At 45.5% G+C, this 24,127-nt stretch overlaps 1 protein-coding gene across 1 annotated transcript in view; it reads right to left on the bottom strand.

Annotated features, from left to right (window-relative positions):
* LOC144120265 (uncharacterized) overlaps nt 1-23,481 on the bottom strand; it is a 36,535-nt gene extending 13,054 nt beyond the window's left edge. Inside the window, exon 1 of the mRNA XM_077652662.1 lies at nt 20,759-23,481. Within this exon, the coding sequence (XP_077508788.1) occupies nt 20,759-23,481 (2,723 nt within the window). The remainder of the gene's footprint in view (nt 1-20,758) is intronic.
* Between the last annotated feature and the right edge of the window lie 646 nt (nt 23,482-24,127).

Here is a 24,127-nt window from a genome sequence, read left to right as displayed (position 1 = left end):
CTTTTCTAGTTGGGTTTCCTGGGTCGGTGTGTAGTGAGAGGCTCAGTTCTTGTATATCCTCCCACAGCTGCCTTCCCTTGCCGTCTTTCCTGTTGTATCCCCACACCACATGCAGCGCATTTAAGTCTCCTACGATGAAGAGGGGGTTCTTTCCCGCTGCTTTTAGAGCTTTTCGGTAGATGGCCCTGAACCTGATCTTTTTCTGTTTAGGGCTTGAGTAGATGTTTAGTAGAAAGAGACTGGGCTCCTCTTTCCTACCCGTAAGCATCTCCACTAAGACTCCCTTTTTGTTCCTGGATTGAATATCGTGTTCAATTGTTGCTATGTCTTTTTTCACTAGGGTTGTTACCCGCGATTTTTCCCCTTTATCACTGTGAAACGCCTGATATCATGGGAGGGATGCTAATTTGCCGGTCTCTTGCAGCGCTATTCCTAGCGGCTTCTCTAATAATGTGTGTATGTAGTTTTGCAGTAACGCTCGCTTGCGTTGGAATCCTCGGCAGTTCCACTGCCAAATGATAGACTTATTTAGGGCGTTTCTGGCCATATTGATTTTGAGTAACAGTGTCCTCTAAGTTTTTCTGTCGCTCTCCAAAGGCAATCAGCTCGGTTCTTTGTGTTTGTAGTTCGGTTCTCTGCGCCTGCAGTTCTGCTGTTATGCTTTCAAATCTTTGATTTATATTCTCTTGTATCTGGCTGAGTGCAGCCATGACCTGCGCCATGAATTCTCTTTGTTCTGTCTGCATCGCTTTTATCGCGTTCCTATTTGCTTCACATTCATTCTTTAGCTCTACCCATATGTCTGTTTCGTTATCTCCTTTTCGTATAAGTGGGGGTCTTCTGACTGTTTCTGCCTCCTCCATTTTCTCTCCTACCATTTCCTGCCGCTTGAGTGTTGGGGGGGGGGGGGGGGGGTAGTTTGTTGAGCTACCTGTATGGGTTGTGCGGGTTGTATGCGGGGAGGGCTCCTCCGCGAGGCGCGCATTGTGACGTCAGGTGCCTCCTCGGAGCACCGCGATGGCGAAATTAGTAGTTCGCGGCCAGTAAAGTTTTCGCTTTAAAATTCCAGTAAGGAAGGGTGTCAGGCAGGGAGACGCGATCTTGCCAATGCTATTCGCCGCCTGCTTACAGGAGGCGTTCGGAAGCCTGGATTTGCAACAGTTGGCGATAAGAGTTAATAGAGAATACACAAGTAATCTGCACTTCGTTGATGGCATTGCCTTGCTATGAAACTTGGGAGAAAAACTGCAAAGCACGATCAATGAGTTAGCCAGGAAGAGCAGGACTGCGGGCCTAAAAATTTACATGCACAAAACCAAAGTATAGTTGAACAGTCTCGCAAAAGAATAGCAGTTTATATTTGGTAGCGAGGGGCTGGAGGTGGTAAGGGAAAACCTCTACTTAGGGCAGGTAGTGACCGCTGATCCGGATCAAGAGAGAGAAATAGCTAAAAGAATAAGAATGGGGTGGAGCGCATATGGCGGGCTTTCTCAGATCATGAATAGCAGTTTAACAATAACCCTCACGAGAAAAGTAATGAACATCTGTATCTTACTGGTACTCCGCTATGATGCAGAAATGTGGAGGCTAAAGGAAAGGGTTCGACTTAAATTAAGGACAACGCAGCAAGATATGGAAAGAAAAATGAAAGATGTAACGTTAAGAGTCAGGAAACGGGCAAATTAGGTCAGGGAACAAACTCAGGTTAATGACATTCTAATCGAAATCAAAAGGAAGAAATGGGCTTGGAAACGGCATCTAACGGGAAGGCAAGAGAACCGCTGGTCGTGGCGTAGCAGGTGGCGGCAGAACGTTAGGTGGGCTGATGAGATTAAGAATACGATAGCAAAAAGAGATTAATAAGTTTGCTGGGATACGGTGGCCACAGCTGAAAAAGGACAGAGTTAATTGGAGAGATGTGGGAGTGGCCTTTGACCTGCAGTGGGTGTAGTCAGGCTGATGATAATTGTACTTTTTATCGAACTAGTGGAGTGCAAGCCGTAAGTTTTGTTGATGTGTTGGACGAATATAAGTTGCGCCTAATGAAGCCAAGCGCTTTAGAGGAGGATGATAAATAAGCGCCGGAATATTTTATGCTAGATGCTAAATCCACCTTGACGTTGCGTATTGTATAATTATAGGGTTTTGCTTTCATCATCGTAAACGTAATAGACTTCATGTTAGGCACGTTAATCTCCGTTTGCCAATCTCTCCGCCAATCGCTAAGCTTGACCAGATCAGTCTGTAAAAAAATGGCATCAGTGGTGTTAGTAATCTGTCTACATATCACGCAATCATCTAAAAATAGTCTGATTTTAGAGCATACGTTGCTATTTATGTCAGTGATATAAATTGAAAACAATATCGGCAAGTGTACAGAACCCTACGGCACACCATATTTCACATGGGCGTGTGGAGATGATTCTAACAAAAACTGAGATTAGGCTATGACGAAATTATGTATCCACGTATTCACCTTTATATTTATATTCCGTCCTATAAGTTTGGTAATGAGGGGCTGAAGAAAAATCTTATCAAAGGCCTTTCTGAAGTATATAAGCATTGCGTCTATCGGCGACCGAGAGCGAACGGCGTGTTGAAGATCGGAAACTAGCTAGAAAAGCTGTGTTTCGTAAGATTGTCCGTGCAAATTTCGTGCTGGCCGACAAAAATGTTTTCTTCCTCGAGATAATTGCTGATAGCTGATGAGAAAATATGGGCAAAAACTTGCTACGTATGCACAAAGAAATTGTGCGAGACTGGTAGGCCGCACTGGCCACCAGTGAAGAAAGTGCAACAGGATGTGTAGAGAACATAGAAAAGCGCCGGATGTACAGAATATAATCCAAAATTTGATGTTTTTTGTGCTAGCTGTTAAAGGATTCAGTGGCAGCGCCGACAGAAAGAAGGGACGGGTTAGGACTCAAGACTCAAAAGCGCTGGGCTTTTTACACTTGCCAGCGCTCTTTACTCTTGTGTCCTATCGCGTCCCTTCTTTTTGCCAGCGCTGCCACTGAAGTCATGAAACAATATGCTCCTGTAATTTGCGACATGTGTTAGGTAATGATATAGGCCCCTCGTTAGTTGGATTTGATGTCTGCTCATCAGACAGAAAATAGGGATGACGCGAGCAAATTTCCAATCTTTGAGAACACATCCTGTATTAATAGACTCTTTTTAGATAGCAGCAAGAATATGGCAGATTCCAGGTTTTGCCAGCATAAGTACCTTAGGGCATATATGGCCGAGGCCACGTGCCGCGGTCGCCAGGACACGACTAATGGCTGATGATATACCTTCGGGAGTGATAATTATGTCGTGCATGTACTAATGCAGGGACGAAAATGAAGGTTAGTTGGTATCGGAGTCTCATCAGTACATCGGAGCGAAATAGGTCATTAATTGTACTGCAGCTTCAGCAGAAGGAACAAGCCTCTCTTTTCGTAGTAATATTGATGATTGTGACCAGTAGTTGGGGTCAGTTACTTTCTAATTTTTTTTATTGGTTTGGGCCTGTTTTAAATGTCGGTGTTATAAAATTGGTCTCTGACCTCAGCAGTTTCGTATTTACGCAACTGAGCATGATCACGGTAAAGCTTCCAGTCTGCCACTAAGACCAACCGTTTGGCTTTTCAATATAACCATTTCTTCTCCTTTATACTGTTTTACGTGTCTGTAAACCACAGCTTTTATGTCAATTCGCTGATAACAGTTTTTGATATGCATGCTTCCTTCAGAGGAATCAGTTTGTTGCGAAGAAGAATCCAGTTCTTGTTTTGCGTCTTGATGAATGAATGAGTGCATAGACTTAAGAGTACATTAAGATATTGCGCGCAGCGAATTTCAAATGGTGCTCACAAATTCCATCTAATCCTAGGCGTGTTGAGAGATGGGCGTACTTCCTGAGCGGCAACTAGAAAAGGATAAAATGACTGGGAAGAATGGTGCAAGTTTTGTTGTGAAATTAAGTGCGAATGAATACCGGATAATGAAAATGATTGCAGAAAACATTAGTGATATCGTGAGGGTGATCATACGTAGTACCGTTAAAGGTAAGGCTCTTCGCGCGAGGGCGTTCAAAATTCCATTTAAAGTTTCAAGTCTTCCTTTCAGTTATATTTATTTTCATTGCATGCTTTCTCACAATAACACTTTTCAGCCTGTCTCAGCAGAGGGTTCTTAATATTACGGCATATCTAGCAGCGGATTGCAAAAGCAAAGTTAAAAGGCTGGCGTTTAGTTTCTTGTATAAGCTACCATTCTTGCCGCTGCTTTCTGAGAGCTCATAAGTCATACAAGGAATAAATGTGAACTTCTATTTCTTTTTACATGTGACGGTTGTAGTGCTGGAAAAAGCGGATCTTAGGAAGGAAGTGCACAAGATTTGAATGAGTTCCAAGGTGACATGATGTTGCGAGGAGTTTTAACTGTGATGTGGACGAGACAGAGATCGAAAGTGCTCGCTTAGCATATATAAGAGGCAGTCACATATCTTTTATATCTCTGTTCTTACATTTTGAAGTGCTATGCTGAATGTATTTATGCCAACTTGAGTTTGGCTAATACATACCCATCCCTCAAAATGTTGCCGTGTCCGGAATGGTGCTGATGCCTCCTGCTTCTGTGCAGCCGCACAGCCCTGTGTTTCGTAATTAGCGCTCAATAAGTGCGGAAGTGCTCACCTCTCCAGCCTGTACCAGAAAAACTTGGATCACATCCATCCACGCTGTCACAGTGCTCGCCACTGAGTTTCAATATGAAATTAGTTACTCCCCATGTTTTCAAACATCGGTAAACCCGTCTCTTCGCTCTGTTTCTCTCACCGTTTATTTCTTTCAAATTTATTCGAACGAAGCAGTGATGGTCACGGTTTTTGAAATTTATGCGCATCCCTCCACTACTGGGCATCTTTCTCCCTTCTTCAGTTCAGTCCCTATTTCATCCCGTCGCTCTCGGCGCAGTTGAGGTGTCCAGAAGGCGTCCAGTAACTGCGTGTTCTAATTTCTCCAAAACCAATTTTCGTAGTTTAGCCTCTGGTGCCAGTCTGCACCCCGTGCACTTCCTTCAATTTAGTTTTCTTTCTCCACGCGCAGACGCTCTCTCGCTCACTGTTGTTATTTTTGAGCTGGCGGACGTGGGGGATAAACCGTTAGCAGGGGTTGCGTTTCGACGCAACTAGAAAGTAAAAAAAAAGACCGCTGCTATATTCTCGAACTTTCAATTGACATTCAACCTTCACGATAACTATCCCAAAAGTTTTGAACAATACTCTTACGTAATTACTGTTTTTCTCCTAGGTTTTATGGGGTTACTGCTCCCAAAAAACGTCAGACCTTAGTATTCGCCTCGTCAAGCGGAAATTACAGATTGCGCGATCGTAAGACAGGGCTCATGCTCTTCGAAACACCCCTTGACGTTCAGTGCAAGTCTGTGTAGCGGTTATAAGTAGAACTGTAAACTCTGGGGTTCAACCTTCTGAAGCGGCACGGGCTATAAGTGAAGGAGGATCAAGATAGGCCAAATATATAAAGAAAGCACTCAATGTTTACGTTCACGCAGCTTAGCCTAAGCGTGCTGAATCATTCTTAAATTTTCGGCGTCCAGTCTTGAACACTGTGCGCACACTCTTTATTTCCGGACGGCTAGGCTTCAGGTGAGCCAAAACATGCTATTCTTTTTTATAACGACAACTAATATATTTATATTTTTGACACCGCGGTTCGGGTCCAGAGCTTCACCCGACCATTAGTAATGCTATAATCGGTGGCTGAAGCTTCCCGCCGGTGGTTTAGACTTATGCATAAAACTCCGAATAAGCGAGTAGGATTAAGTATGGAGTTATGTTACAAGAGCCTCTTTCGTCGCTGTTCTCACTGCAGTGGGCTCAATATTCAAATTCCAGCTACGAGCACTGCTTTCTGCGTTGTCTTCATTGGGAATGGCGGTAAGCCGCGCCTCTGCTGTTGTGCCGAGTGCATCCCCGGACGGATCGGCAGTGCCATCTCACACGGCCGTTTTGGCGTTTCTCAGGCCCGTTGCTGCGCCTGAAAGGCCACTGCCAGGTTGGGCGTGGCTGCAAAGCGATGAAGTGCCACTTGCGAAGAGGCGTCGCGATTACTGACGGTGCTGTGTTTGTAAGAGTTTTCGTCTGTCGGAGTAGTTCAGCACTCTGTCGGACGTTGGGCTTCGAATACGTCGACTGAACCCGCAGTTGAAGCCACATTAGCCGCCGTCCTTCGCTGCAAACGATTACAGCTTTGGAGAGGGTGCCGTGTCGTTGCTGTGGGCGCTTTTCTCCGAACATTGCATGTGGGGACGAGAGCAAGCTGGCTTACTAAAAAAGGAGAAAGCAGCTGGCTTACCCAAGAACAGAAGGGCGGCCGAGGCCAGGCAAGACGCAAATACATGGTAGTAGCCCATTTTGAATACCTGAGGAAGGGGCAAAATTGCCACATACGTCATAATCAATGGTTGTTTGTAGTTAGAGTAACAGATCCCATTAAATCTGGAAACGGTTCGAAACACGAAACACAATGTCGAATCAATATTCGATTTTTCCTTGTTCCAAGAATTAAACGCACACATGTTTTTTTTTTTTTTGCAAGAACACTGATAACACCTGCTCTGCAGTTTCGATTATATTCAACGAGATTAGGTGTCCATCAAAAGTCTTTATATCCTTTGCACCCAAGGAAGCAGAATCTGAATCTAAACACATGTACGTATGTCGTAGTCTCAGCTCCTTTGAAAAATTTGAATTCTAGTACTGCGGCAAAAATAAGTCATGTTCAGAAAATAAAGAGGTATCATATATTAAGAGAAGTATTCACAGTAGAGGGAAAATGCATTATAAAAAAGAAACCTTCATTTTCGCACAGGAAAACACAAATAAAAATACAAGACTGTGATTGAAGTAATGGCAGCATTCAACAACGAAGGGTTGTGGGCGTAATATGTTATAGCATCAGAAAATAAAGGAAAGCTTTCCCCATAGCAAACCAAGCCTTTGAAATACGCGTTTAAGTACACGACATGATTATCCATCAAGTGTTGTATAAAATCTGAATGCAATACGTATGAAAGCAATAAATTTAAGGTGAAAACAACAACTCTTTACTTCTCTCTTAAGCAGTAGGAACGGGTTCTAAGGACCAGTTATTTCGTTGCTGTTTCATCATCTCCAGCATTTTATTAATAGAAATGTTGGTAGTGGGACTACGAAACTTTTGCAGGTTGAGTAATCTGCCGTCTCGTTTACCTTTTATTCTTCCCTCTCAAATCATATGTTTTATTTACCGTTCTACATGACATTCGCTTCCCCAGTGGTGTTTCATTGGCTTGATTTCTAGTGTGCTGCAAGGGGGCTGCTAGGTGTGGCAGGTAATTTCAGGAAGTGAAATTCCTCTTTTTGCTTCATATTGACGGAGTTTTCAAGCTGCTCATAGCAAAGTGGCCTGCAATCTGAATTTATTAGCCTAACTGAGGCAATATTCAGTTACAGTAAGAAAGATAGCTGTTTTGCCCATGATGCGCGCAGTGCACGTCACCCGAGTGCTCAGCTGAGATAATTTGTTAGGTGTGGCTCTACTGAAAATAGCGCAGAAGAAGAGAGACGATGGTCACACCGCTCCAGGTAAAGTTGCGCTCATGTTGTGTGGTCGTGGGCCATGTCTCCTCCTCTGGTTTTAATCCGAGCGATGAAATTTTTTTCTCTCATTAAGTAGTATACTGATATTGCTGTGATCGTTTAGCATGAGGACCGCAAGCTGCTGTCTATAGCGGCTTTTCTAAATACTTCACGCCAGCATCAACACCGCGTTAATTAATGAAGGTGGTTGTGTTGCGGCATGTTGGACATTATATCGAGATTTCTATTTTTATGGCACCCTTTTTGAGGCTACAAACGTGACTGCCGAAAAGAGTTGCTGATCATGGCAAAGACATCAATACGAAAAGAAAGACAGGTGTTCTTTATTTGTGACCTTGAGCTTGCATAGCCAGAACGATGTGAGGAAGATTCGGTAAATAAAATTCACGTAGTGGTGTAGTATTCCTTACAGTCAAGTAGCAGACGTGCTTCCCTGTAGCCAAGGCGGTGATATGCAGGCCTTCTTATAGCACGATGCACATTTCAAGCAACATAATTTTATTTTCAATTGACTTCCATGCGAAGTATGTTCTTGATGAAAATAGGTCGCAGATGACGAATTAAAAAGACGCAATTGATATTTTCTGTTTTAAGTGAAATTTGAAACATGGCATGACACGTCTGTCAATCGACAGTGTTGTGCAAGCATCCTGACTCCAGGAAATGGAAAAATTCTTTTCGAATTCCCGATATGTTTTCTGCACGTGGAAGTATTTCAAGGTAAACAAGTTGTCGCATCCCCTATTTTATGAGAAATTAAAAACCTGCAAAAGCTCCACCGCAATAACAAACCGGTGACGCAGGCATAAGTTTGCTGGTATCCTCAATTCTTAAGCAAGAGGGCGTATTCGTAACACTTTCACCCGATCAATAACGATGCACACTGAAGACAATGCTTCCCTCCTTGAAGAAACCCAGTGCATCGTTAGCCCCTTTGCAGAATTAATGATTGTTCACCCACAGTGATTAGGATGATATTATATTCTAATTATTTGGATTCTAACTTTGGACAAAGAGCGCCATGGCGCAAGGTTTTTTTTTTTTGCACTAGGTGACGTCTGTAGGCACCATTTTTGTAGTGTTACATACGTGACAAACCCAGGGTTAGACCAGGCGATAGCCTGTAACCAATGGAAACGGGTTGGTACATGCAAAATTAGGTGTCTGACTGTTAAACAACTGTGTTAGGAGTCTGCTATAATCCCTGCGTAAGTGCATTAAACTATCGGCCGGTTGGCTATTTAAGTGGGGCTTAAGGGAACACGCAGCTCAGTTAGCGTCCAGGAGGGAACATTTTTTGGTAAGCTTCGACAAAATGGGGACCCTTAACGCGCAGCAAACGCTCTTAGTGGTAGCGCTCTAGCATTTCGTCTCATTCCCATTGATGCCGAACTCCGAGCACAGTGTTAATAGAAGAACGCCACGGGCTGCGAACGGCCGCTTCACGTAGGATAGAATAAAATTAAAATGTATGGGCACAATAGAATCTCTAGAAAAAAATTCGGTTCGAGCTCTTTAGAGAATGATTTCAACATTCTGTCAGGATATAAAGACGTTCTTAGAATAACTGAAAACTCTTGTTTTTTGTGTTTACGAGACTATTCGCCGAGATGTCTTCTTAAAGGCTATAAGTCTTTCCTAACGTTCTTACAGGTTGTAATCCCTTACCCCTGTCAATGACCGAGAAAATTGTCTTCAAGGAAATATCATTTTCTAAGGAAAGGGACTGGTAGTCTCCAAACCTTGATCGTTCAGGTGTGAAACCCGTGGAGAAAACTTGAAGGCCCATGTATCCACAAAAAAGATAACAAAAACACGGAAACAAGCAGGCAGTTGCTATGCGTATCGAGGAAGCGATGTTTGCTGCAACAGACATTTTTTTCGCAATTTTTCAGGTAAAATCTACGCAGAAAAATATTGCACAAAAAAAAAAGCACAGTCGCAAGGGACGAGGAAGAAGACTGGAACGGCGCTCCGGCCCGGAACAGCGCCACTTCTTTCTGCTTTATTGTTTATAGACCAGAATCATCAGCGTTCTGTGGGCGCCGCGGTGCGAGCGTTTATCTGTGGACTGCGAGCACCACGCATCGTTGCACTGGCAGAAGCACGAACGGTAGCAATGGCTTGTTCTCCAGGCAGTCCGTTGACGCTTAAAATAGGTAAGTCCTTTTTTTTCCAGTATTGCATTGCATACTCACGACAAACGCAGTTGAACACGCATCAGATCGGTATAATGCTTGGCTTTTAGTAGAGTTTTCCGATATCGCAGCAGCAATGATGCAGGCACGTTTGGTGTGCATTGTTTTTCGCGCGTCATAAAATGAAGTGTTTTATTAGAGTAGGGTTCCTGGCAAGTTACCAGTGAGCGTGATACAGCCTCATACCAAAGCCTTTGCGCGACACGGCACTATGTACCGGCGCGCCTTATTTTGATATTGCTTCAAGTAAATCTCTACCTGCTTATCGTTAAAAGGCACCGGTTTTTAATTACCTTTCTCATGTTCCTTGGGTGCCACTTGAGGATCGGATCAAACCGGTAACGCTATGAAAGTTGTTTTTTTTTTCTTCTTTATCGCCTTTGGAAGCTTGTCTTGTCGCCTTGTTGGCTGCACGAGACGTGAACAGGGCGCGCTCCTGTTAGGGATTAAGGAGCGGATGGAGCTAAGAATGTTGCCGTGAAGCTCATTAGTGTTTGTTTTTCTTTTACCGTCTTCCGAAGCTTGTCTTATTGTTTTGTTGGCTGGGCAAGACCTGAGCAGGCCGCGCGTCTGCTTATTGACTGAGCTGCTTCTCAGTACTTTAAGCACCTTGTCACAAAAGGTGGTTTCTAAATTGAGTGCAGCCGAGAGCGAAAGTCATTGTTCGCCCGATGACCGTGCAGTGCACTTGCTGCTACCGCGCCGCCATCCTGTTAATGCCTATTTGTGGGCGCATGCTTGGCCAATAAGCAGTTTGTCGTCAAAGCTTTGTTTTACCTATCTGCGTGTTTCCATGTATGATAATATTGCAATTAACTTTGCGCGTATTTTTTGTTTTCCTTCCGCACGGTAGGCTACCGGGTTCTGCCTCATCCCCTCCCATCGCGGCCAACGAATGGAAAGAAGATATGAAGCTGTGGCCTTCCCTGCAAGAAAGCCACATAACATATTACCTGCTGGAAACAAAAGCTTGCGACCTGGGAGACTTCGTAATTAATGGAGAAGTGGGTCAGCTACTCATTTACCAAGCTGACAAAGAGACTTGTTTCATTAAAGGGACAGTCTCACCTTCACAATCTGATTCTGACCGACCGTACCAAACATGGGTTTGCATTACAAGCGATTGCCGCATTTTATTCGGGTCCTTCTCTTGCAAAGTCGGATTAACTGCCGTGTGCAGCCACGTCGGTAAGTGCAGTTATCGTCAACATTATTGCGTCAGCGTTAGAGCAGACCTTCGAAGGAAAAGCAATGCGTGTTGTCACTAACAAGGAAATTTGAGCTAGTTGGTTCATGCGTTGTCACTAGTTCAGAATTGGTCGAGAGGGTTGTCACATCACTAGTTGAGCTGTGGAATGATAGTGACTAAAGTTGATTTAAATTGTGACTACGAGGCCAAAACATGACTAAAATGTCAATATTACATGAAATGATATAAAGTAAATTAATTACGCTGAAAAAAAAATTGGGCTAACAATTGGGAATCGAGCCCATGACCCATGGGTTCAATCAGACACGTTACTCCTGTGCCACTGCGGCACGTTTGTCCAATGGTTAAAGGGGACATCGTGTGTCTTGTGGTGCCTAACAGCACTGCTGATGCATGGTAATGAGTGTATTTAGAGGTACTAATTAAGATGGTACCAAATAACCATTCAAGCTATTGCATTAGACATAACCTTAAGGTGTAGCCTAAATGTCCCCTTAATTTTTGCACTGCCTTCTGTTCCTAGAGGTTGCTTAAACTACTTGTCTCATAGGTGCAGCTTGTTGTGTCAACCATAATTTTTTATTGTACCTTAGCCACTCTTGAGGCTAGTGATGTGATATAAGTGAACTGTAGCTCACTTATAACCTGCATGTGCTGCATGGAACCTCTCGGTTACCTCAGCAAACGGCACTTAACCATTGTCATGCATTCTTGTTGCAGCTATGTTTCCATTTATTAGCAATACCTTTTTCATAAAGCCACTTTGTTGAAAATTGAGTCCTAGCTGCACAAATGTGAGTAACATGCTATGCACATTTATATTTTTGTGCGTGTGTAAACAAGCTGTGTGGCCTGTACCTTCATGAAAAACTATGCTGGCTGTATATCTGCATGAAAAAGAAAAGAAGGTTGTGTAGAAGTGAGTGAGGCTTATTATGGACACATCATTATTTATTGCGCCTTAAGGACCCTGTGTAAGGTATTACATAAGGCGGAATCAAGAAAATATGTTTATGGTCATATTTTGATACAATTTAAAGCAAACAAAGGCATAGCAATGTTATACATTACTATGGAACCATGCATATGAAAGTACAATGTGCAAAGAAAAATGACTAGAACACTCATGTGATTCATGTCCGCATACGTTTTAAAACATTTTTACAAGCACAATATGCACAAAATACTATATAGGTGCAGAACAAAAGGTAGTTTGTAAATTGCACTAAAAACCAACAACAAAGAAAATTTCTGTTTAAGACTGGAGTCAAGCAGAAAAAAGACTAGACTTATTACTGTTGCCCGGGTTAATTTAGCACAATGAGCTGATTGATAATAACTGCCTAATGTGAAGTCACATTCATGTAGGATACATTCAGGAATTGAGAATTCCATTCATCTATAGCCAAGGGCAAGAATGACTTATTGAATGCATTTGTGGAGCCAGATATACGTTGCACGCACAGAGAACTGAAAATCCGAGGCGATTTCATGCGGGTAGAACTAGGAGGAAGGCTCTAAAGTGAAGGCGGTTATAATACCGATTATTAATTATGCCCATCCATGATTTCTTTCTTTGATGAGCTAATGTGTCGAGGTCGATGCAAGATTTTCTGGCACTAAGGTTTAGCCGTGTATCACATGTTGAGCAAATAAAGCGAGCCGTCCCATTCTGGATGCTTTGCAAGTAATTCAATCGGATAATGCTGATGAGAGTTTCATGTTATACAGCCAAATTGAAGTTTCAGTCTAATGTGTTCCTCATAAGCGAGTTTTGGGATGTAACTGGGAGACAAAGAAAGTGAACGTCTAATGAAGCCAAGAGTAGCAGATCGGGCTAGTTGGTAATTCATTATGCGATACAGCGCGAACACAGACAAGGACGAAGAAAGACAAGAGACTGCAACGCTGACTTCAACTGGTTTTTGTATTGCAGAAAGCGGCTATTTATACGTAAAGGGGGCAGGAAAGCATAGTGACGCTACTGCTGAAATTGCTACGTGGGATAAGATAGCAATGACGAGAAGAAAAGTCTGCACCGGCGCACAAAGGAAACTCCTGGGAACAGAACGACAAGGCAGGACAGGGCGATGGATGAAACATGGGAACGATAAGACAAAGCACCAGCAATTTGCAACAAGACTAAAAAAGTCAAAAGGGGCATTAAAACTCAGTACATGGCAATGGAAGAATCATGGGAACGATAAGACAAAGCATAGACATTTTGCAGAAAGAATAGCAAGGCCAGAAGGGGATTTAAAAGATCTAAAACAGTGCGAGGGAGAATTAAAAACGCAGGGCCAAAACGGCGAATAAAAGGCTGCTCATAACAAGGCGGCAAACAAGCCTGAAAACTACTACGAGCCAAAAGGTTCTAAAATCGCTAAAAGTCAAAACAGAACGGAAACATTACGCAGATGACATCAGGCTCAAATAATCTAGTTCTCGTTTCGTCAGGGCGATCGAGAAAGAGCTGACACAATCTTCTCCTAGCTTCAAGATGTGCACTGCCTCTATGATTTCGCGAGTGGTTTGATGGGCATTTCTATCTTGAACAGTGCATTCGTGAAACAACGGCTTACAAGGGCGAGACGGTCACTTCAAGCAGTGCACCCCCAGGTTCCTCTTTGCGGTGTTGCTGACATCATTAGAGTGCTCCATGAGTCTCTCATTGAGGCGCCGACCGGTTTGACCTATGTAGGCCTTGCCACAGCTCAAGGGAATTTTGTAAACGACACCAACTTTGCAGGAGACAAACGGTGAACGATGTTTAACTGGGCAAACCGGCTTACGCAATGCAGGGGCATTTATGCTGTGGCAAAGCTTAGAGAGGTTGCCGGGAGCCGAAAACACTACTCGGACGTCAACCCGCTTACCTATTCTCTTTAACCGGTGAGAAACATTGTGCAAGTATGGTACCACAATAACCTTGTTGTGTTTGCCTTTGTCTGGAGTAGCACCGTTTTAATGCCCCTTTTTGCTTTGTTATTCTTGTTGCAAAGTGCTGGTGCTTTGTCTTATCGTTCCCTTGTTTCATCCCTAGCCCTGTACTGCCTTGTCGTTCTGTTCCCTGCAGTTTCCTTTGTGCGCCAGTACAGACTTTTCTTCTCGTCATTGTTATCTTATCCCGCGTAGCTATTTCGCAGTGGCGTCACCATGCTTTCCCGCCTACTTTACGTATATATAACGCCCATCTCTGCAATAAAAAAACCAGTTGAAGTCAGCGCTGTGGTTTCTTGTTTTTCTTCGTCCTTTTCTCTGTTGGCGCTGTATCGCATAACGAAGCGAAGTTTTCCAGATGTGTCAGCCACAATTTTTGTGATATGTTGAGACCAGTTCAGTTTGTCCGTGATAACACCACCTAGATATGTGCATGATTCAACGCTTGAAATAATTATGGTGTTTAAAGAGTATGAATCGTGTAGGGTGGAATGCTTTCGGGACACTTGCATACCCTTGCATTTGGACACATTCAGTTTCTTCAGCCAGGTGGCACAGCAGTTTTCTATTACATCGAAGCCTTTCTGCAGGAGTGACTAGTGTGACGTAGTAGTAATGCGATAGTACAGTACACAATCATCAGCAAATGGGTGAATTCTGAATGAAATGCCTGTAGGGAGGTCATTGATGAAAACTAAAAATAATAGTGATTCAAGAGCAGAGCCTTGTACACCTGAAATAACGTTGAAGGTTCTGGAGTGGTGCTTCCCTATTACAGTAAACTGAGCATGGTCTGAGAGGAGAGAGGAAATATTATTGCAATATTAAGGGATGCAGGAAGAGACGAGAGTTTAGCCGTCAGCCTGTTGTTTCGCATGTTTTGGTTTCTGCTTTAGTTTCTTTGTATTGCGTCTTCTCTTGTGTAAGTATACTTCATAAATGGCTGTTCATTGGAATGTAATTTAATGTATTTGAAGTTATAGTGTGTGAATTTTATAATATACAGCAGTATTTCACATTGTTTTAGCATAGTATTTATATTTTCTTTTTCTTTGCAAGTGCTGCACACTTATTCTCACGCCTTCCTTCGATTGAATGCAATTGTATTGCCGTATCCTGTCTCATTCTGTACCACCCGTATTTCCTGCCGAAGGCCTGACATCCAAGCTTTCAGTATGTAATAAATAAATAACTACGTCCACTTCCAATAAAGGGTTCTTCTTCAGCGCCACCAAGCCTGTGATCCTCGTGTTCCTTCTCCAAGCTCTGACCTGGATCCGACCACTATAGACTCACTTTCACATGCAATAGCATTATTCATTGTAGCCACAGGTTGCTTTCAACTTTTTCTATCTGCATTTTTTCATGTAACAAGGTGCGGTCCTCTGGAAGGTGGAATTTGCCAGCCGAAAAGGCCTAACCGGACAGAGCTGAACTGACAGGAGTGCAATGTGGTACCAGGGCACAAAGAGAAATGTTAAGCCATCACGAATAGACGCCATGGATTTTATGATGCGCAAAGAATGCAAAGACATGCAGCATAAAAGACAAAAAGTCAATACAAAACGTAATGAGACCCATGAGCAATATGTGAGAGAGGTGCAGCAATGTGTAATAGCCCCCCTTCTTGACATACAAGAGTCGCTTGCATCAGACTGTTGCCGCAAGAGTGTCGCCCATTGTGCATGTCAAAAATATGTTAGGGAATGCAGCCCCCGAGCTCACTCATGGTCGACATGATGATGCCGAGCTATCGGCGTGCAACACCTGCTAAGACTTTTATAGTAAATGGGTATGTATTAAAAAGCAAATAAGCCTACGTCTTATGGAGTTAACACGCCAGCGGACTGGGAAGCTTTGGGAAGCTAGCCGTAACCTGCGCCTCACAGCTTCTAATGTGCCAAAGGTTCCACGGAAGAAAGAAACCCCACCAGATAAGTTTGTCACATCAAGCTTTTTTAGCCAGTTTCGGGGCAACAAGGCAACAAGTCATGGACAAATGTTTGAGCCTGTTGCCAGGCAGATGTTTGAGAACCACCGTGGTGTCCATGTTGAACGTTGTGGCACAGTTATTAGCGCCACGCGTCCATTTTTATCGGCAAGCCCTGATGGCTTAGTTGGCACAGACAGCATATTAGAATTTTAATGCCTGCGTGTAGATAACTGTCTGCAGCTTGCAGACTCCAACAAGTACGACGTCAAAAAACTCGAATGGAGTCTACTACTTTGATATGAGAGGAAAAAATAGATATTACTACCAGGTACAGTTTATTATGTTCTGCAGAGAGCGTACACACTGCTACTTCCATGTGTGGTCAGCCATGGATTTTATTTTAGTTGAAGTGCCCTATAATGTAGATTTTGTATGCCTTCATATTTCAAGGCTGTCATAATTCTATTTCAGGCATTATTTGCCAAGGCTTGTTGATGCTGTTCAAAGCAACAGCTTAGACATATCTGAATACAGGTCTCTCACTGCACCAGCAGAACAGACTGAACAATAAACACTTAATGACTTAGTTTTACGTTTTGTGTTTTCAGTTTTATTATCACTACTTGAGACATTGATGCAAAGAAATATCATTCCAGCAAGCGGTGCATATCTATGTAAAACGTCCTGCAAATATGACCTCTAGCACTCATGAAGGTGTGCTTGAGATCACAAAAACAAAGTTCGAGAGCATTTCTCAGGCACTTCAAAGACCAAACGACTTGGTGTGTAACACTTAAAGAGGTAGAGAAACAATTTTTTTAACACAAAGTAGCAAATGATTTCTTTCATGGGTGCAAAGAGATGCCTTCTAGCAAGTGTCACTCGCAGGCGTTGAGTGTAACATACGATTTTGAATGGTGTCTGATGGGCCGTTCGGCCTTTCCACTCGTATCCAGTGACGTCAAGGTGCACTTGTCCAATTATTGTGATGTTACCAAACTACGTGGTAGATCACAGGAGCAATCAGTGCTTGCCGGCGGCACCGACGTCATCAGGAATGTAGAAGTAATACAGGTTGGCCAGTTGACTTGTACGTCAAAGTGCAGTTCAGTGCTGGCGCTGACAGAGACAGAAGTTGGAGGCACAAAATTGTTTGTAAGTACCAACTCTCTGCACTACAGTTATGAGCTCTCTTTCACCATTACTAGTCCCATATGCGTTTTTCAAGGCAAAAACACGCACACTCAAAAACTTTGTGTCTCTATGTATCGCTGAGGTTAATAGCGAGTTTACAGAGCACCCTGTATCTGTTTGACGCCGCGTATCGCTGCGTTCTGGCTCTGTAACGCGCATGCCTGCAATGGGTTGATAACGCCAATTGGCATATGGTTCAATGGCAAGACAGGTATAGGCAGCCTTGAGCTACCAGTCCATGCCTTGCCCTGTACGACCACGACTTCCAGCACTCGGTACGAGGCGTTCTTGCGCACAGCAAGATCGGTTGCAGGTAAACGCGACGCCTAAACACGCATCTCGCGTAAAAGTGCTTAGTATTCATCAAGATTTCAGAACAGCCACTTCCACCTCTTGAAAGCACGCAGCGCCCGTGGCGTCTTCTCTCTCCTAGGCCCGCTGTCCGTTTTGCGCTGGTCCACAATACGAACTACTTCCAACTTGTCCAACACAAAGTACTGTTAAAAGCAGATCTGCACGACATACTCACCTTTTTCGCGTAGCTAAGTTTGAGCACTGGGCACTTATTTATGGTGGTAGGTTTCCCGTAAATAAAATGAAATGGACAGACCTGTAATAAACGAAACAGTGTGCAACGGCATCAGTGGCGCGGTGTCTCTGAGCAGAATGTTCACTGCCATAAGTGGAACAACACTTACACGTGCAAGTTTGCTTGGCTTGAAGTTCTTGCGGTTGAGGGCGACTTCCCATTCCCTATACTTCTCACCGCTTCTGTACCGCTTCAACATGATGGAATGAAGTGCAACAACAAAATGGTGCACAATAGTCAAACACTCCATCCAGTCTTCTTTCATAGTATCGTCAAGTGTGCCCTCCTGCTTGTCACGGAGTAGCAGTGCCCAGGATGTGGCCCATTTCATTCTCACTGTCATTTTATTTCTCTTTCTCTTCGCCTTTCGGATCTGTTATTAGTGGTCCTTTCAGATTGCACAACCCCGCACAAACTAGCACAATGCTGTTCATCAACTTCTTGTGATGAATAGGCAATGAGTTCTTGAGAATTCTGTACACCTTAATACGATTAATTGCACGTTCAACGTGAATTCTCATGTGCGAGATCCGTCTTGATGCCGTTGCTTCTCCTTCAGTAAACTGAAGCCTACCTTTTGAGAAAGCCGGCGTGTTGGGCTTCACTCCCTTTTCCTTCATGGAATTGCTCAAACTAAAGCCTCTGTAAGCCATGACAATGTGCCCTTCAGACAAGTTGTCAACAAAGCCCGAGTCTTCAACAATGAACTTATCTGACGCTCGTACACCATATGTGCCAGATATAAAGATTATGAAGCCAATTGGTGTAACTGCAACGAGGAACTTGAGAGTGTTGCAGCCCTTGTAGGAGCTGTATGTCTTCCTTCTGGGATAAAGTTTCTTGGGCCGCTGCATGTACACATCAGTGCAGTCTACAATAACAGTAGTGTCAGCATGTTGTCTTTTGGCAAACTGTTGTGGCATTGTTGCTAATTTTTTTTTTTTTCAATTGGCACTCATGCAACAACTTTGGTCATAATGCCATGCAAAATGCCTATCATTTTGCGAAATATTCTTCCTGTTCGCGTCACAGATGTGCAAAACCTCAGGGCCAAGTCAAAATACAGTAGTCTTAATCGCAGTCGCATGAGTGTTAGCAGGACTTGGTCGCCAATGGTCATGTTTCCACAAACCTCACCAAGACCAGCCACTGTTGTCACAAGTTTCCTCAAGCCGTCAAGCCCAAGACCCGTGTAAAAGTTGCGCGCTGCCTCAGAAAGGTCCTCAGAAGTTGGTCTTGGTATGGTTGGTGTTTCTGAGCTTTGAAATTCGATTTCTGCAGCTACATATGAGTATATGTGTGATGAAATATGGGTCTTCCCAAGGAACACCCACACTGAAAACTGGCATTTCTGCTTGGCAACTCTTGTTAAACGTTTGACTTGCTATTTCTTCTTGAGTGGAAGCAGGACCATGGCAGCTGAGGTCAAGCACACTGCTGTCGCACTCATCCGAGTCTGAAGTCTGCTGCGAATGGTCTGCTGTGTCCCAGGTTGAAATTGAGGCAGCAGACGCGGCTTGTGCAGGTGTCACCGCTGAGACAGGATATTGTGTGGCCTGTGTACATGAAAGAATACGTGCTCCACGTACGCGTTCTATATTTCCGGTCACAAGGAAGAAAGATAATCCGGTAAAACTTAACTTGTTTAATTGGCCGAATGGCAAAAGAAAACTTTACAGGAGAGGTTGGAAACACGGCCTTTCCGTTCAGCGTCCCGCACAACCACTGTCCGGATGCCGGCCGAGTCCTCCCTTTCCTCCTTTCCGGCGACAGGCAGACGAGCCGGCCGATGACCCCGCAGACCGCCGCCCGGTTCATCCGGGCGCCCGCCGTCTGGTCCGCCCGCGCGCACACACATACACGTGCACACACACACACACACAGCACTCCCGCCGTCCTGGGTTCGTTGGCCGATAACATCGCGCACCGCACGGCGCCGTCTCAACTCTTTTGTCTCCGACACACTCCCCCCCAAATGATGGAAGTCATTTGTTAGCCGGAGAGTTCCAAAGGGTATATAAGTTGAATCGGCCGCCGAAGTCTTGCCCCCCCCCCCCCCCCTGGCATTCGGACCTCAAAAGCTCTTGCCTTGTTGTCTCTTCCAGTGAAAGCCCTTTCAATCATTCCAAGCTTCCACATTTGGCGCGGCTGCAGAGCTTCTTTTAAGAGGACCACATCGCCAATGTCAACTTGTCTTCCACGTTGAACGCCTTTGGAAAGTGTCAGCTGCAACTCCTTTAAGTATTCAGAGCACCAGCGCTTCCAGAACCCCTCCAACGCTTTATTACAAGTCGAGATCATATGTCGCAGGTGGTCACAGGTCAGAGCGGCGATTTCCTTTCGTTGTAGCGCATGTAGAGAGGTCAGTCGTTTTCCGGTAAGAAACATAGCAGGGCAAAGGGGTTCCGGTTCATTTGGCTCTGTGTAAACGTGTGTAAGTGGGCGGGAATTCAGTACAGCTTCCACTTCGGTCAGCGTAGCTGTCATTTCCTCAAGTGTAAGGTAGCCTCTTCCGAGAGTCTTCTTCAACGCTTGCTTCGTCACTCCGACAAGACGCTCGTAGAAGCCACCCCACCAGGGTCCGCGTTCTACAATGAATTTCCACTGAACCCGAGCGCTTACAATGTACTCTTGCACCTGGCCACTTCGCATCGCATCCCAGAGACGTCCCAAATCCTTGTTCACTTTCTTGAATGTGAGAGCGTTATCACTGTAGATGGTGCTCGGAAGTCCTCGTCTGGCGGTGAATCTTCGAAATGCGAGAAGGAATGAGCTCGCTGACATATCGCTGACCAGTTCCAGATGGATAGCTCGAGTGACTGCGCAGGTGAACAGCGCTATATAGCACTTGGTTGGAGAGGTCCCCTTGACAACGAGTGGCCCGGTAAAATCAACACCGGTCACCTGAAAGGGTTGGGCCTCGGTTATGCGGTCTTTAGGTAGTGGAGCAGTCACTTGATTTGCTGGTTGAGCGTTGAACCGTTGGCATGTTACACATTCTTTTAGAGTCCTCTTCACCAGCTGCCTCGCTCCGATCACCCAATACCTTTCCCTGAGCTGCGTTAAGGTGCAACGTATCCCTCCGTGCAGCACTTTGCGGTGACAGTAAAGAGCAAGCAGCTTCGATAGGTGGCTCTGCTTAGGTATCACGACGGGATGCTTAGCGTCATAGTCCAGGTGACTACGTTGTAGCTGTCCATCAATTCTCAGGATTCCCTTGTCGTCCACCATAAGAGAAGCATTTCTGAGTGGAGAGTCGACGGGGAAAGCTTGCTGGTTATGAGCGCTTTTTAGCTCTCTGTGAAAGCCTTCCCTCTGCTCGTTGCGGATCCAAAATATTTCAGCCTGATCGAGTTCTTCGGCGGTAAGAGCTCCGACTTCATCGTTGCGTCGTCTCATCCTTGAGACGAATCGAAGCACCCAAGCTGTGACTCTGATCAGTCTGATGAAGGAGCTGTAGCGCTGAATGTCCATTAATGAAGGGGATTGCACTTGGGATGACATGGCCGGCAGCGCCTTCGTTGGCTGTTTTAGCTCCAGTTCCGCATCAGAGAACGCGTTCTGCACTAGTCCCTGTGGCCACTCGCCATCAGGTTTGCGGAGCCACTGGGGCCCTGTCCACCACACGTCGCTGGCCGCAAGGCGAGAAACGGAAACGCCGCGCGTCAGGAGGTCCGCAGGATTCTCTTTTCCTGGGCAGTGCCTCCATTCATAGCCGCCGGTGACGCGCTGAATCTCGCATACACGGTTTCGCACAAACTGCTGCCAGCGTCCCGTATCTCCTCGTATCCAGTGGAGCGCTATCGCAGAGTCGGTCCACAAAATTACTCGACCAGGGTGCAGTTCGATCGTGCTTAGGATGTAGCTGCATAGTCGAGCAGCGAGCAAACATGCCATGAGTTCCAGCCTCGCTATAGTGAGTTCTTTCAGGGAAGCCACTCTCGATTTGCTCATCACGACCGTCGAATTCAGGCCGTCCTCCGAGGCGATGGTAAGGTATGCGACCGCCCCATAAGCCACGGGACTGGCGTCTGCAAAGATGTGTAGATCCGTCTTTGTTGACTGCCCGTTTACGTCCGCCCCATAGTACCGCGGCACCTGTACTTCAGAGAGGTGTTTTAATTCACCGTGCCACGTAAGCCACCTTTCGGCTACATCACTTGGTAGGGGATCATCCCACTCCACGTTTCGTCGCCACAGATTCTGAAACAAGATCTTGGCCCGCACGATAAAGGGTGACAGCCATCCCAGCGGGTAGTAAATCCGTGCCGTAGTTTGTAGCATGGACCGTTTGGTGTCTGGTTTACCAGTGTCGTCTGTGACGCAAGACGCAAAGGTCAGGCGATCTGTAATGGGGTCCCATGCCAGTCCTAATACCTTGAGTACACCGGACACAAATCCCAGAGGCTTGGTTTCGTTACAGTCTTGCCCAAATAGCTGGCGCAGCCTCTCGTTGTTCGACGACCACTTGTGCAGCTTCATCGAGGCGGCGTGGAAGATTGCATTGGCCTCGGTGTATAGCTTCACTGCCTCCTCTTCGTCATCTGCACCAGTTAGTAGGTCATCTACATAAAGGCCTTGCTGCAGCTGGCTCGCGGTGTGGGGAAAACCTTCCTCGCACGATTTCAGGTGGTGCTGAAGAGTAGCGGAGAGTAAGAACGGGCTCGCGGTGGTTCCAAACGGAACTCGCTTCATGCGCCACGTTTTAATGGGAGGCAACGGAGAACCGGGCTGAGGGGTCTCTCGGAACCAAAAAAATCGAAGGGCGTCTCTGTCTTGTTCTCGGATTCCAATTTGCAGAAAGGCCTGTTGGATGTCAGCGACAAGTGCAACTCGGTACTTGCGGAAATTGAGAAGGAGCCCCACGAGGTCCGCAGTTAGATTGGGTCCAGTCTCTAAGTTATCATTGAGACTCTTGGAATTCTTTCCGCGGGAGGAAGCATCAAATACGACCCTCAGTTTTCGGGAATCGCGAATGACCGCTTGATGAGGCATGTGATAAACGCAGTGGTTGCGGCTGGTCTCGTCCTCTACCCGTTCTGCAATGTCGGAGACGCCATACTGCCTAATGGTCGTGTCATACTCTTGGAGCAGGTCGGGAGCCCTCCTGAACCGGTTGGCCAGCTGACTGAGTCGCTTCAGCGCAATTTCCTTGTTGTCCTCGAGTGAAATCTCGGATTTCCAGGGCAACGCAACTTCATAACGATTACCGTCTCGCTTGATGTTGTCCTCAAAAAACTCCAAGGCCTCACATGGTTTTTCGTTGTCTTCGCTCTCATTCACCCCAATTGATTCTAAGGTCCAAAATTTGGTCAGAATATCAGTTGTTTCTTTTTCAATCACTGAAGTTCGCAGTGTCACGGTGTGGAGGCAGTTTGTCTGCTCGATATCGCTCTCAATAGGCCCTTGAACAGTCCACCCAATTGATGTTTCTACTGCCCTCAGTCGTTTTCCTAATTTGACACATCTGCCCGTCGTGAAGTCCCATAGATGATCAGACCCGATGAGCAGCTCAACCTTTTCTGCACCGCTGTCTGTTGAGAAGTAAGCTGCTTCGTACCCGAGGGATATCAACTTTTGCAGTACATTTCCCGGTGGCGAGGGTATCGGCTGGTCACAAATTACATCTGTTTCCAGCACTTCGAGCTCGCGCTCACATCCGCGCCTCGTCTTTACCGTAACTCTGACTCTTCGGAACTCGCGTTCCTCTTGGTGGCCTCCGAACACACCGACAGTCAGCCTTTCATGCCCGAGAAGCGTGCATCCCATTTTCCGTGAGGTGTCAGAGGTGATGCAGGAGCGCTGACTTCCTCCGTCGAACAGGACTCGCACCTGCGCGTTGGAAGTTTCTCCACTACATAACGCAGTCGCAGTCTGTAACAAAACTGTTCTTTTGAGAGCGGAGCTGTCTCCCGTGGTCGTAGCTTCGAGGCTTATCTGTGCATTAGTCACTGTTCGGTTCGCTCCGGGTGGCCTGTTACTTGAGTACGTCGGGTCGCACATCGTGCTGGCATGCTTCTTGTGGCATTTGTTGCACTGCAGGTTTACGCGGCATGCTCGTGACCGATGTCCAGTTCTCGTGCACCTAAAGCAACGGCCGGACGACTGCAAAAGTCGTTTCTTCTCCTCTAGACCTTTTGAGGCGTCGCAGTTGTGCGTTTGGTGATCGCTAGAGTCACAGAAGAAGCAGGTCAGCGGGCTCGAGCTCCGATGCAACATCGCTGCGGATCGGACGTGCTTGTCATGCGTTTTACGAAGCTGCTTGTGACTCTCTTTAGTGCCTTCTTTAGGTTGTCGACAGAGGTCCATGCCTTGCAGTGCAGCCAAGTTCTCTCTGCTTTCGACCTGTACTCTCAAAAAGGAGAGTAACTTAGAAAATGAAGAGACGGTACCTTCTCCAGTCTCGTCCGTAGTG

Source organism: Amblyomma americanum, chromosome 2 (assembly GCF_052857255.1).
Source record: "Amblyomma americanum isolate KBUSLIRL-KWMA chromosome 2, ASM5285725v1, whole genome shotgun sequence".
Taxonomy (NCBI): domain Eukaryota; kingdom Metazoa; phylum Arthropoda; class Arachnida; order Ixodida; family Ixodidae; genus Amblyomma; species Amblyomma americanum.
Note: the sequence above shows the minus strand (reverse complement) of the source record. Positions and strands in the feature narration are given on the sequence as shown.